Source organism: Diospyros lotus, chromosome 15 (assembly GCF_014633365.1).
Source record: "Diospyros lotus cultivar Yz01 chromosome 15, ASM1463336v1, whole genome shotgun sequence".
Lineage (NCBI taxonomy): Eukaryota > Viridiplantae > Streptophyta > Magnoliopsida > Ericales > Ebenaceae > Diospyros > Diospyros lotus.
The window spans coordinates 2346742-2361426 of NC_068352.1; the positions used below are offsets into that span (position 1 = coordinate 2346742).

The 14685-nt window shown below is 31.9% G+C and overlaps 1 protein-coding gene across 3 annotated transcripts; it reads left to right on the top strand.

Moving 5' to 3' along the window:
• The first annotated feature begins 5950 nt into the window (after positions 1-5950).
• Positions 5951-14246, top strand: LOC127791334 (glutathione hydrolase 1-like). Of its 3 annotated transcripts, none has more exons than XM_052321135.1 (8): positions 5951-6108; positions 6343-6432; positions 6519-6865; positions 10011-10541; positions 10687-10928; positions 11022-11286; positions 12675-12812; positions 13839-14246. In XM_052321135.1, the coding sequence occupies exons 2-8, from the start codon at positions 6408-6410 to the stop codon at positions 14067-14069; spliced, it is 1779 nt and encodes a 592-aa protein (XP_052177095.1). In that variant the 5' UTR covers positions 5951-6108; positions 6343-6407; the 3' UTR covers positions 14070-14246. The 3 variants fall into 3 exon arrangements, with proteins under 3 accessions (XP_052177095.1, XP_052177096.1, XP_052177094.1); XM_052321136.1 differs by having other exon boundaries at positions 5972-6263; XM_052321134.1 differs by having other exon boundaries at positions 5972-6432.
• Positions 14247-14685: the final 439 nt, after the last annotated feature.

Sequence of the window (14685 nt, forward strand, 5' to 3'; positions counted from 1 at the left end):
AATAGTTAGTTTGGATTTCATTTCATGTCTATTTCATGTGACCTTAATTTTATTTTCATGTGGATTTGTTATTTGGGTTGTGTATAATTAAGCTGGGTTGAGCCGTTGGTGTCTGTAATCCAATAAGCCCAAACTCAAGCTTATTGTTTTAAACCCATTTATTCAATTCATATCATTGTCCTGCATATATATATATGGAGGAGATTAGGGAAAATAAAAAAAAAGGCACGACTTTTCTCTTGCACATCAACACACAAACAAAAACCCTAAGTCAGGGAGCAAGAACATATTGGAGAAGAGGAAACGTGCACATGCAAAGCTCAATCGACAATCAACGATCAAAACGAACGAAGAATCGCAAGGCGTTTTTGATCTCTGTTCTCACGGTAAGTGCGCATCACTTGGGATTTTTCTTTGTGAGAGAGATTGGTAAGGTTGAGAGTGCTGAGTTACTCGGGGATTTGGAGCATTATATTATGTATGGTTGTTTTGTTTTGGTTTGGTTTCTGATTTGTGAGTGTCCGTGATGATTTTGTGTATGTATTATATAAATCCGTTGCTTATATATATTATAATAGATTGACTAGGGGCGAAATCCCTGCCGAGAGTAGAATTTTTTAATTCGAACATATGCATACGGTGTTCTTTGATTTTGTTTATATTGTTTTGTGTGTGCACTTTATATTTCGTTTCATCGATTCTGTTTTCGATTGTAAATCGTTGGTATTGTCGAAATTGTAATTGTGTGATTTATTTCATAGGAGATTTCTTAACATCTATAATAAATTAATTACTCCACCTTAATTCTCGTCATCATGGCGTTATAGTCTGATATTTGTTAAAATTTAGTTTTTTTTTTTTTGGTTGCTTTTTGTCAATTTCTATTAACAAAAGTAAACGTGTCATGTGTTAATATAAATTTAAAAATTATTTGATATTAAAATTAATTAAATTTCACAATGAAGTAATTTTAAAAATTATATTAATATATGTCACACCATTGTTAATAGAATTTGACAATATTAATATAAAGTAATTTTACATTACGTATGATGTCTATATAAATATATAAAATATTAATATAAAGTGTGTATAAAAAGAAAATTGTTAAAAAGACATTGCTTCTAGTTGTCCGAATCAAGCTTGAAATCCAAGCAAAGGTACATTAAAAGAAAGCCACATGGTTCCCATTAGATAGAATCTAGCTCCTCAACTTTGAATGCACTTTATGGAGCTTCAAGAGCCCACCAAAGGGGAATAGGAATACAGGGTAACTGCCTGCATGGACAGCTCCGTTGGTTAAACGGATAAGAAAAGGGCACAAAGTGTCTCTCCTAGTAAATCTTGGATCAAGATTGAGGATCAAGTCTCGTCAGCGACAATATGAGAGTTTTCTCCAAAGAGGGAGGCTCCTTGTGCGCAGCGAGCTCGGGTCTAGCCACTACGTCTGGTTGGGTCACCATGATTAACCCCTTCACATTCTGTCGGGCCGAGATGTGGGGGCACCTAGGGTGAGCGATTTCACCTTTTGAACTAGGAATACAGAGTAACTTTTTTTTGTTGTTCAAAAAAGCACAGCTTTTTATAAATCTCCTTTACTTGATAAAAAGATTAAATTAGACAAACATTAATTTGGGTAAGGATAATTGAATCGATCAAATTACTCAAACAAAATATATTGAATTTGTTCCAAAAATCGAACCGAATCGAGTGAATAAATGTTCAAATCGAACAAACTAAAAAATCAAAAAACTATAAAAAATTCAAAAAAAAAAAAAAAGATTGAAATGTAATGCCGTTTTTAGCATTTCGATTTTTTTCAATACGAAAATCAAACTGAATTAAGCAAAACACTCAAACTTGAAAATTAAATTGAATTAGCCTAGATCTTGAATTGAACTAAACCGATAATCATGACTAATTTGATTCAATTATTTCGATTTAACCAACATAATCTTGGCCAATAATCTTGTAAGAATAATTTTAATTAATTTGATAATATTTTTTATTTCTATTTCATCTCCACACCCAAATTTTCATTTGGGTAGTTCTTTTTCATAACAAAAAATAATTTTTTTTTTTTGGTATAAAAACACATTTTACTATTAAATGGCATAACATGTGTACTAAAAAGATATTTTATTTACTAAGGTTCCTTTCTGTCAACTCATAGCACATGCTAAACGATTCTTTTCAAATTTATAGGTACTTTGAATATCTTTGTTGTGAATATCTTTGTTGTGACCAAAAGAAGGGAAGAGGCTTAACGAGGAAGGCCTTGGACATCTTTCTCATAAAGTAATTATTGGGTGTTAGACGCGCGCATAGGCAGCTCAGTTGGTCAGCAACAGTAAAGTTAGAATAAATGACTCAGGATCAAGTCTTACCAGTGACAGTGTGGGAGCAATCTCTTAAATGAGAGAACTCCTTGTGCACAGTGTGCACTGCTCTAGCTGTTGTTAATTGGCTGAGTCACCATAATTAACCTCCTCTCACATTCCTGTCGGACCAGGGTGAGGGGCGCTTGGGGTGAGCGATTTTACCATTTGAAACAAATTATTGGGTCTTAGACATATAGTCTTCAGAATTTTTTTTCAATTATGATTCATCAAAAATATATTAATTCACTTTCACGCCTTTATCTAAAGATTATGAATAAATAATTTCAAAAAATATGAATGTCTCGATAAATTAGAAGTTGTCATTTTGATCGAAATATGCAAAAATTCATACTCAAGTTATCTAAATTCTTTTTTTTTTATTTAAGAGTAAATTAAACATGAAAGAGACATTGTGAAAGACATCTTCTTCTCCTAATCATCTTTCGTTTTATAGATTTCTTAGGAATTAAAAATTGAAAATGAACATTTTTTTATAATTCTAAATTTATTTTTATATTTCAACAACGTCAATCATGTCCCAATTAATCATAAATAATTATACACAAATCTATTATTACAAATTAATTAAAAATAAAACTACCAAACTTGCAAGAAAATGATGCCAAAATTGATGACTTAAAGAGAGAAAAAAGTCGCGGAAAGCAGTGACGGCTAGTTTACTTTCCTACACTTATTTTTTTATTTTTTCTTTTTAAATAATCAATTAGGGTCAAGTTCTTCTACTTAAGGATAAGGGAAAGTGTGATATATTTAATCTTAATTGATTTATATTAATAGAATTATGTGTAATTATAATATTAATTGAGATATTATGATTTTTTTTGACATGTAAATAGAATTTTATTTTTACTAAAAACGTAATGTCAAAAATAATTTTTTATTGAAAATAAAATAACGAGAGTTAAATGTCAAAAATTATAAATTTTAGAGAAATTTAGTAAATTTTATCTCACTTATACCCGAATAAAAATATTATATTTATAAATAAATTTCATAAATAACACTCATAAACTAATAAAATTAATAATAAGAGTATTATAAATTATTATTATTAATTTTAAATAAAATTATTATAAAATTCACACATCTTTTCTTTTAGAAATGATTGTTTCGAAGTTAAAAAGCACATCCTAAGGTTGGGAAACTTCCATAATTGAAGGCTTCAAGTTGACAATCAATAAAAGAATTGACGATTACAAGGCAACGCATGATGTCTCCCTGACACAGTGCAGTGCAAGCCAGCTGTGCTTCACCGACCTTAAACGTCTCCATATATCTAATTTGGAGGCCATTAATGCCCAATGCCTTCAAATAGAAGGGCAGTGGTATTTTTGTAAAACTTTTCTATATAAAATATGAACAGAATATTTAAATTTAATATTTTTATTTATTTTCACTCAAATATAACAATAAATTTATAAGGTAAAAACGTCATCGTTAAGCCATTTAAATTTGTCGTTGATCGGAGACCTTTTCATCCCGAGACTTAATGTTGTTTTGAAACTTTTACCCCAAGACTTAATATTGTTTGAGATTACAAGAAAGAAAAATAATAACAAGGCGTGTAGGAAAATTCTGGCGTAAACACTATGATACTTAAATTAAACATTGAGAATATTAAAAATTGTAAAATAAATTTTTTACCAATATCAAAACCATACATTTTTTAGAATAAAAGTTTGTTATTTATAGAGAAAAACGAGACAAACCTAAATCTTATTGGTTTAAGATTTTTATAGATAATATTTATTTCAATATCCTAATATCTTATTAGAATTAAGATTTTTAATAAATAATATTTATTCATTATGTACCAAGGTTTTATTAAAATTCTTGAAAGGATAATATCTATGTCTTTTATGGAACTCTCAGAAGGATTTGCCGGAGTTATTCAATTTCTGTGTTGCATGAGACCCTTTAATATAGGAAAATTTATATATTTTTAGCTCAAAATATTATTTTGAGCTTTTATGTTTTTTTTTAACCTTTTAATTAAATTTTGCCTGCAACACCAACACCATATTTACCTCATATGAACTTATGAGACATTCAAATTGCAATATAACTAAAAATATGTCAAATTACATGCTAACTTAATACGATCTAAGCAATTAGTAGCTGTATGCATGTTAGACATTATATTTTAATTTTTTATGCATGCATAGATCGAGTTGGGTTAGGTCTATGGACCTAAAATGTTGAATGTAAAACTAAATCGATCTTGATTAGGTCTAAAAATTTAGATTCATGATCAAACCAATCTATAAAAAGAGTGTAAATTTGGCATATCACCCATGGGGTTTGCTTAAATTACCCCGACCACCCCTATATTTTCTAAAATGTCACCAATCTCCTCCATTGCTTTTAAACCATGTAACATTAAACTCCTTATTATTAAGGAATTATTGTTATTTTTATACAAATTCTCAAAAATAACCCTCTAAAAATATCCCATTATAATTATGTAAAGAGAAAAAAATAAAATAAAAAATTACAATAAATTCTCCAAGAACCCATTGCCAGAGATTAGGAGTTGTCGGCAATAGGTTTCTCTGAATAAATTCATCGGCCACTATGCCCGACCATAGAACCCAATCGTCGATGATAAGAAACGAGCTATTGCAGGTGATGGGTTTTTGGTGGAAGTCAATAGATCGCGAAATCGATCATTAGAGAACAAAAACTTACCTGAAAGCTACCGTTAACAATTTATCAAATTGTCGTATCCACTATTGATAACTCACCATTAAAGTTAGCATGGTTTGATTTTGGAGCTCGATTTCCTTGTAAAATGGCACCTAGGTGTTATGGTCGATTTAAATTGTTTTGCAAAATTAATCTTCATATAAAGAGAGAAAGATATGACCTAATTAAAACTGTCAAAAAGTCATTAAAGATGAGGACTGGAGAAGCTGATGAGTTGTCCAAAAAGAGGAAAAAGAGAAGATAGAGGGATAAAGAGGTGAGTAAGAGAAAAAAGAGAAAAGAAGAAGGAATTGTTTAAATATAAGGGTAAAATAATTAATTTCCATACTTAGTTAATAATAAGAAAAGTTTATGCCATTTTAGAATATACATGAGTAGTTAGAATAATTTAAACAAATTTCATGAATAATTTGTGAAATTTACTGAAAAAAAAAAGTAATTAGTTCAATTTGATTCTCAAACCCATCCGTAACACTATTACATTAATTCTATCCACATCTATAGATACCCGAAATAATACCTCATCAAGATCCAGCCAAACTTTAACCAAAGAGACCCAAATAGTAGTGTTATCAGCTATCCACAAATGCCATCCATGAGCGTTACCTAATCATAACAAGGACAGGATTTAAACATCGATTAATAATGCGATTTAATCGCCGTCACAAAGCTATATATATATATCACCTCTAAAGGTACATATACACGCGCGAGCGCGCACATGTATAAAGTGAATTTGTTCTAGAAATAATTAAAGAAATGGTCCCTTGGCATCGCCGGCAACAACCGGCCACGCGAATGCGTAAGGTAGAAGATGCCGTGAGTGGGCCCGTCATAAACGGGCTACTCGTTTGGTGTCATCAATCCAACGCATTGAAACAGGACGCTCTCATGTTCCGTCGTCGTGTCTCTTTGTACGCTTATCACATGTTTTGCTCTTTGCCCATTTATCATCTCTTTCTTGCTTGTAGATCAAGCGTCCAGTAGCTTCATCTGTTAGGTAAGCCGAATGCATTACGATTTTTGATCACTTGACCCGGTTTCGAGATTTGACTTGATCGTATGATGACTGTCTTTGCTTCAACCATGGCATACGACCAGTCAAGATTATCCCCAGGACCCCAGAATAGATGAAAATTCTAGTCAATATTGCAGGTTATATAGGCAATAATCTCTAGCCCTCTGCGTTGAAGATTATCCGCAGAATATATGAAAATTCTAGTCAATATTGCAGGTTATATATATAGGCAATAATCTCTAGGCCTCTGTGTTGAAATCTGATAACGCTGGAAGCTTAAAATGTCAAAGAGCAGTTCAAATCGTTGTAAGTTTGATTAACTAACCTCACTCCTTTTGCAAAGTGCAGTTTCTTTAGCATTTGAACAAAGCTGTTGATTGAATTCTGTATAGTTGCAAGCGTTGCGATTCTGCAGCTGGTTTTGCTGTCGTTGTTTTCTGGATCCGCCGCGGCGAGGGATGTCCCGGCGACGTCGGGATCTAGGCGGCGGGAGGTAATCGCGGCACGTCATGGCGCGGTCGCGGCCGACGACGGCCGGTGTTCTCGAATCGGGAGAGACGTTCTCCGCGAAGGAGGCAATGCCGTGGATGCGGCGGTGGCTGCCGCCTTCTGCTTGGGAGTCGTTAGCGCAGCTTCAAGCGGCATCGGCGGCGGTGCTTTCATGCTCGTTCGGATGGCCGGCGGCGGCAGAGTTCAAGCTTTTGACATGAGAGAAACTGCTCCAACCCTAGCTTCTCAGGTACGCACTGCTAACAGCGGCCGATATGCATCTAATTATCACTGTTTGGAGAGGCCATGGAATAGAAATTGTTGGAAGTCTGCTGTACTAATAATAATAATAATAATAATAAAGCTTCATATACATGAAACTGTACCTCAACTATCAAAAAATATGATTTTTAGTTTCTCAATTAAAATTTTGTTATATTTTATCTTTTGATCATTTGTTTTCCTTCCCTTTAGTCCTTCGATTAACTGATCTATAGTTAAGAGTAACAAAATTTTTGCTACACTTTCGATTAATTTTTTTGATAGAATTAATTTTATATATTATAGAAGTTTCTTTTTACTCATCACCTTAATTCAACCTTAACCCTCAATTAATTGAAGGACTAAAGGAAAAGAAATCAAATGATTGAAAGAAGGAATATGTTAAAATTTTAACTGAGAGGTTAAATATCACATTTTTAGTACTCTAGGAACCTCTTATATATTCAGTTTAAAAAAATTAATCTGAAATGTAATATAAATTTTGTCTTAGGTGTCACCGTAAATTTTGTCTAAGGTGTCACATTTTTTAATAGTTCAATGACTCTCATATGTATTAAGCTAGATTAATATTTTTATAAGATTATTTTTATTGATTTCTATCTAAAATTTTAATTGATTTGTTTTCCCAATTTGGGATAATATGAATAGCAAAATATTATCTTTTTATTAAAAGGGTTATTAATTGTCATTTGGGCTCAGTTTATTTTAAAGTAAAACATTTTATTGTTAGAAATTAATTTTCATATAGAAAATATTTTTACACAAAAATCATTTTTCATTATTAAGGTGTTTCTCTTGTATGCTAAATTTTTGGATGAAAAAAATGAAAATTTTCTTGCTGAAATAAAAAAAAAAAAAAAAGAAATTTATGTAACGCTTATACATGCATGTTTGGGCTAAATTAGGGGTGTCGTTTTAACGTTTCAAAAATATTTTCATTTTCAAAATGTCAAAAAAAGCCAAAAAACATTTCTATGCCATTTCTATAATTTTAAAAATATTTTAGGATTATTTCATAATATTAAAAAATATTAAAAATGTGTTTCCATCCATAAAGAGGTTATATATAGAATTTTTGTTTTTAAAAGTCAGTAAATGTTTAAATTTATTATTTGTATTATGTTTGATTATTTTATTTTTTTTAAATTTATAATTTATTTTTAATTAGAAAGTCAAGGTTCATGGATGATAAAACTTATGTTTATGTTTGTTTGAATGCATGATAGAATTTATGTTTATTTTTTATTAAATAATTATTTTTTATAATTTTATATATTAAAAATTATATTTATAAAAAGACCTCTATATTTTTTTTATTTAAGCATTTTCTAGCATTTTCATTTTCTACTTTTTGAAAAGTATCGTTTTTCGTTTTCGTTTCATATTGCACCTATTTTCTATTTTCGTTTTCATACAAGCTATGATAAAGTTAATCATGAATATTTTATATGTAAAGTTGAGAAAGTTATTGTATAAAGATAAAATTGTGTATTAAATTTTTTTTTTTTATTTTATGCTTTAAAACTCAATCGTAGTAATTTGTGGAAATTGAATTTAAGCCAACACAACTCACCTAACTCAACCTATTTTGGTTGTTTTTTGGTTTACCAAACACCTACTTAGAGTGTTCAGATCCCAACTTAACTCAATTCACCTATAAATTCAAAGACAATGTTAGAATTTGATACATGAATTTATATGATTTGACAAAATATATTTCAAATTGAAAACATATTTTTTTCTATTTTTCTAATGTTACGAAATGGTTTCGAAACGTTTTTAAAATTACATAAATAGTCAAAAAAGGTTTTTTTGGGGTTATTTTTCCATGTTTCGATAAAAAAATATTTTCAATGACACCCTCTAAAGATTTTTGTGCATCATACCATACTAGTTAATATAAATAATAATTGGAAAACCCAATAAATTTTTGTACTCACCAAGTAACAATTTAGATATCACATCTTAGTTGATGTAATAAATATTAAATACTATAGATTAAGTATTAAATATTAAAACTTACTAAACCTAAATTGAGCTTAAAACTTCTCAAACTTTTTCTAATTAGCACATCCCATGATGATGACAAAACAATTGCGCTACTTGTATTTTTGGGTTACAAAAAAAGCTACACACACATGCTAAAATAATGAAAATATCCATTCACTCTCTGCAAAGCGACCCATGGCCGCTTGCTATATTTTTTATCCACCTTTCCCATGGCTGCTTTTAGCAACTGCTCGGCACTGCCATCCTCTCGTCACCAAGCGCTAATCATTATTGAGGATGCAATGGCAATTGAAGCGTTAGAGGCAAGGTGACAAGAGGATGAAGACTCCAAGTGGTTGCTAAAGACGGCCATGAGAAGGGATGGGAGAGGAAATAGTAGATGGCCATGGTGTCGCTGGGTAATGGGAGATAGAGGAAGAAAAGGGAAAGGCTTTGCAATTTTGTAAGATGAGTAAGGGTATTTTTGTCATTTTAGCTATATTGTATAATTCAAGGAATACCAATAGCATTTTACTATATAAATAAAGCATAAAATAAGTAACATATTTGGATAAACCCATAATTTAACTTTTGTACTTTTACCTTTTTTCTTGTGATTATTTAAATTTTTCATTGTTTCGATTATAACCCTAGATAATGCATTTTCAAGTAATTTAACTCTTATACTTTAATATTTTTTTTGTGTGATAACTCAATTTTTTTATTATTTCGATTACATCTCGTAGATCATGCATTTTTTAGTTAATTACACACCTCGTCAATTCATGGTTTAATTACATTTTTTGATGTTTTAATTATATTTTTTAGGTGTACAAATAGTTTAAAAATACACGATCTAAGGGTATAATCGAAATAATAAAAATTTTAAATTGTCATAACAAAAAAATTAAAATAAAAAAGTTAAATTACTCAAAAATGTATTGTTATGAGTATAATTGAAATAATGAAAATTTTAAATAATTATATAAAAAATTCTAAAAATATAAGAACAAAAATATGAATTTGGCCAACATGTCTAGCTAAACTCATTTAATTTTAAATTGATTACAAAAATATTATATTGGATTTTAATTTCATATATTTAAAAAATGTTTTAATTGTAGAATATGTACGCGGGAAATGCAAGTCGGAAAGCCAGTGGCCCCCTGTCGATAGCAGTTCCCGGTGAAGTTGCAGGCCTGTACGAGGCGTGGAGACAGCTGGGAAAGCTTCCATGGAAACGGCTTGTGAGGCCAGCCGAGGAACTCGCCCGCAAGGGATTCAAGATTTCTCCCTATCTCCACATGCAAATGTCTAGAACCGAATCAGGAATCAAGGCGGATGAGGGACTTCGCAGCATTTTCACGTCACCATCGGACGGAGCTCTCTTGCGCATCGGCGACATCTGCCGGAACAAAAATCTGGCGAAGACGCTCAGGGAAATCGCGAAAACTGGGTTCAAATCCTTCTACAATGGATCGATTGGATTGAAGTTAGTCAGAGACGTCCGCAAGGCCGGAGGGATTCTGACGATGAAGGACTTGCAGAGCTATCGAGTTAAAATCAGAAAGCCTATACGCATTTGGGAAGATCGTTTAGGGCTCCAGATATTCGGCATGCCTCCTCCATCGGCCGGAGGTGCTGCAATGGCGCTTGTACGTATATCAACTATCAACTGCCTTCTCTCTATGCAGCGAAAATCGCCTTTAAATTTCATAGATCTAGAGTTTTGATGCGAATCGCAGAGAAACAACATGAATCGTTTCTTATTCTAGTCGTTATTTCCCGGGGATGCTGCAGATACTGAATATTCTTGCTCGCTACGGATTTCCTCGCAGCGATTCGAAATCCGAGGCCCTAGCTGTTCATCGAGAAATTGAAGCTCTGAAGCATGCGTTTGCTGTGAGGATGAGTCTTGGCGATCCTGATTTCGTAAACGTCACGGAAGTTCTTTCCGACATGCTCTCTCCCAAATTTGCAGCTGAATTACAGAAAACAATATACGATAATATGACTTTTGATCCCTCTCATTATGGTGGAAGGTAATTGGCAATCACTTCGCGTCGAATCGCAATCAATCTACTCTGTATTCATCATCGTTTATGCATTTAGTTATCGATTTTGGTTCTTAGCAGATGGAACTTGATCAATGATCACGGCACCAGTCACATTTCCGTTGTGGATAAGGAACGAAATGCCGTTTCCATGACCAACACCGTCAACTCCTACTTTGGGGCTCAATTCTTATCACCGAGCACAGGGATCGTGCTGAACAATGAAATGGATGACTTCTCCATCCCCGTAAACCGCTCTGCGAATGTTCCACCACCAGCGCCGGCCAATTTCATCCGACCATTCAAAAGGCCAATGTCTTCCATGACACCCACTATTGTCTTACAGGTGAAAATTCATTGCCAAACCTTACTTGATGTCTTGACTTCAACCCTGTTGATTGGTACTTAGCAGTAGTTTCAATACCCAACTAGAACAAGATTAAAAGATTACTCTGCAACATCCCTACAGTTTTAATAAAATCCTAATTCATGTCTTAATTTGATAAAAAATGGCACGTCTAATCACATAGTGTGACATCTGATTAAATTAGGGGTGGTCAAGTGCAATTTAGGTGAAATTGTAGAGGCACAAGGGATATGTAACTTAATTGACTTATTGGGGGGGGGGGGGGGGGGAATCATATTTTTCACAACCATGTGAATTGTATGTGATATAAATAGTTCTATAGATATAATTCACATATAAAATGACGTACTTTGTTATATTTTTACATTGAAAAACAAAAAACCCACTAAATTGGATTACCTTTTTTGTACAAAAATTTCTTTATCTGATAATTTTTCCCATTTAGATATTTAATAAGGTCTTATTGTAGTGTATAAAGAACATAACTACAGTACTGCTATCTGTCCATTTTGTTTGACTTCCAAATATTTATAATTAGTTGAAACACAATATGAACACACTTTGTATAAATAGGGATTTCTGAAATAACTATGGACTCTTTCTAGCAGTCCAGTGGGCTCGCTGTCTCCACTAAGCATCCCTACACCATCCCCATTCATCTCAGCCAGAAAGAAATGGAAAAACTCATATTTTTGTTTTTGTGTTTTTATATATTTTTTTGTGTGTTTGCACAATTTTTGTTGTTTTGATTACATTTATGAACAATGCATTTTTGAGTAATTTAATTCCCTATACTTTGACGTTATTGTTGTTTTGATTATATTTCTAAATAATGTATTTTTGAGTAATTTAACTCCCTATATTTTGACGTTTTATTTATGTGTCAACTCAAATTTTTCGTTGTTTCGATTACATTCTTAAATTATTTATTTTCGAATCAATTGTACACCTTAAAAATGCAATTGAAACAACGAAAAAGCAATTGAATCATACATTGACAAAGTGTGTAATTGGCTCAAAAATATATGGTTCAAGAATATAATTGAAATAATAAAAAATTTAAGTTGTCACACGAAGAAAAGGTCAAAGTACAAGAGTTAAATTATTTAAAAATATATTATTTAGAAATGTAATTAAAACAATGAAAAATTCAATTGAACACAAAAAAAAAAATATGATAAAATTATGAGTTTGGCCAAAAGAAAAAGTAAAAAACGAGAAGTCTCACGTCTAGCAAATGGCGTTCACAACTGCGTCAATACAGGAGTTTGATTGCAAGTTTGAGTAAATTAGGACGCAAATTGAGATTGAATTAAAAGTGGGAGTGTGCTACTCTAAGCTTATTCATTTGTCTATATCCATTTCAGGGCGAAAAATTGAAAGGTGTAGTAGGGGCAAGTGGTGGATCAATGATAATTGCTGGGACTACGGAGGTGTTTTTGAATTACTTTGCCAGAGGAATGGATCCGCTCTCATCAGTGATGGCTCCAAGATACTATCACCAGGTCGGTACCCAAACCATTAACACCCCTTTTTGCAGGCTTTTTTTTAAGGCATGTTCTCTCTTTTTTAATTTAACTTGATATTATAAATTAAAAAACATCTTTTTTTATTTTTTAAAAATGAATGTTATGATTTATTGAAATATAAAATATTATGACATGTTTAGTTGTAAAATTAGTGTTGAAAATTATAAAATATTTTTTAAAACTTGAATTGTTTTTTAGCTTTTAATTTTCATCTTTTTTCATATACTCAAAACATAAACGCAATAACATTTGGTATGAGCATTCAAATACCAGACCATATCGAAAAACTCGGTCTAGTCCAAGACCAAATAAAGTCAGTTCGGTCTTCGATCTTAAAAATTAAGAAAATCTATCCTCTGTTTGGCCCTGATTTTGGACCGAAAATTGAATAAATTACTATATATAGTATTACTATGTATATATATTTATACAACAATCTATATTACTGTATTTATAATAGTTGTGTATTAATAAAAATACAGCAATATGTATTGTAATAGTTGTATACTGCAGTGCATATTGCATGGGCTCCATGTGCATGGGCCCGCACCCCCTCACTGTCGGGCAAATGCTATGTTGCCTGGCAGTGGACAACATAGCATTGCCGATTGCTTTGAATGCAGCATGTTGTATATACATATAGATTTAGTAAGATCCAACTGGTTCGGTCTCGCCCTTAGATAGTCCGGTCTGTAGTCCAAACAATTTTACCAATTTCAACTCCGATCTAGTTTAGTTTAGGACTAATCTGAACCGATTGAACAAGATTTATGTTTATAGATATGATTCAATCACATTTAAATTTGAATTTCAAATCACAATTATTACAAATTTTGCAAATTAAAATCTCTAACTCATTTTTCAGCATATACAAGCAGTGTATTGTGCTGTTATGGAGTGTTATGGCCCCAGTAATTTTTTAGTTGTTATAGAACTAAGGTTTGTTCGACGAGTTTCACAATTTTCATTTACGATAACTTGACGCGTTGGATGATGATGCAGCTGATTCCGAATGTGGTGCAATACGAGAATTGGACTACCGTGACGGGGGATCACTTCGAGCTTCCTTCAAAAACCAGAGAGGCCCTACGAAAGAAGGGCCATGTCCTACAAGGCCTTGCTGGCGGGACTATTTGCCAATTTATTGCTCTGGAAGATGGGGAAGGCTCCAAGTTTGGAAGGCTTGTGGCTGTAAGTGACCCCAGGAAGGGGGGAATCCCAGCCGGTTTCTGAACCATTGGAGATTCTATGTACCTCGTTTTCAGAATTCGATGATTGTCTTTTTCTATAATTGACTCACTGCTCAAATCAGTTATTTTTGTCCACTGTAATTAATATATTGTGACGCCTCCTTTTGAGGAGACGTTAGATCAATTAAATTTCTAATAAATTATTTTACTTGGTATTCAATTGCTTGTTATAAATTTTAAAAGTCACGTCCAGTTTTAGTAAATATTTTTAATTTCTTAAGTTAGTATTACAAATAAAGATATCCTAACATTTTATGTCTAAAAAGTTGTAGTATTTATTTTTAGAAAATTTAAAAAATAATTTCTAATTTATGTTATTATTGTTAAAATACAATAAATAATGTATAACTGTGGAGATGATTTGTTTTTAGACTCTAAAATACGGGAGTTTCATTGACCGAAAGAGAGGGTCAATTGATCAAACACAATGATCTCATGAAATAATCAATGCATTTGAATTATATTCAAATCAAACGAAATTAGGTCAAACCAAATCTATACATAAATGTTATAGAGGGCTTTAAGATTAAAATGAAAAATATGTTGTATATTTTTATGTAATTGTTTTATTATCCTTTAAATTATGTCACAAACATGAC

What these genes read in the sequence shown, in the direction of transcription:
- LOC127791334 (XM_052321135.1), top strand. Translation starts at nt 6,408, where the DNA reads ATGTCAAAGAGCAGTTCAAATCGTT. An exon ending in CTCCAACCCTAGCTTCTCAG is followed by an intron (nt 6,866 to 10,010) that starts GTACGCACTGCT and finishes TTTTAATTGTAG; the next exon opens with AATATGTACGCGGGAAATGC. An exon ending in CACCCACTATTGTCTTACAG is followed by an intron (nt 11,287 to 12,674) that starts GTGAAAATTCAT and finishes TATCCATTTCAG; the next exon opens with GGCGAAAAATTGAAAGGTGT.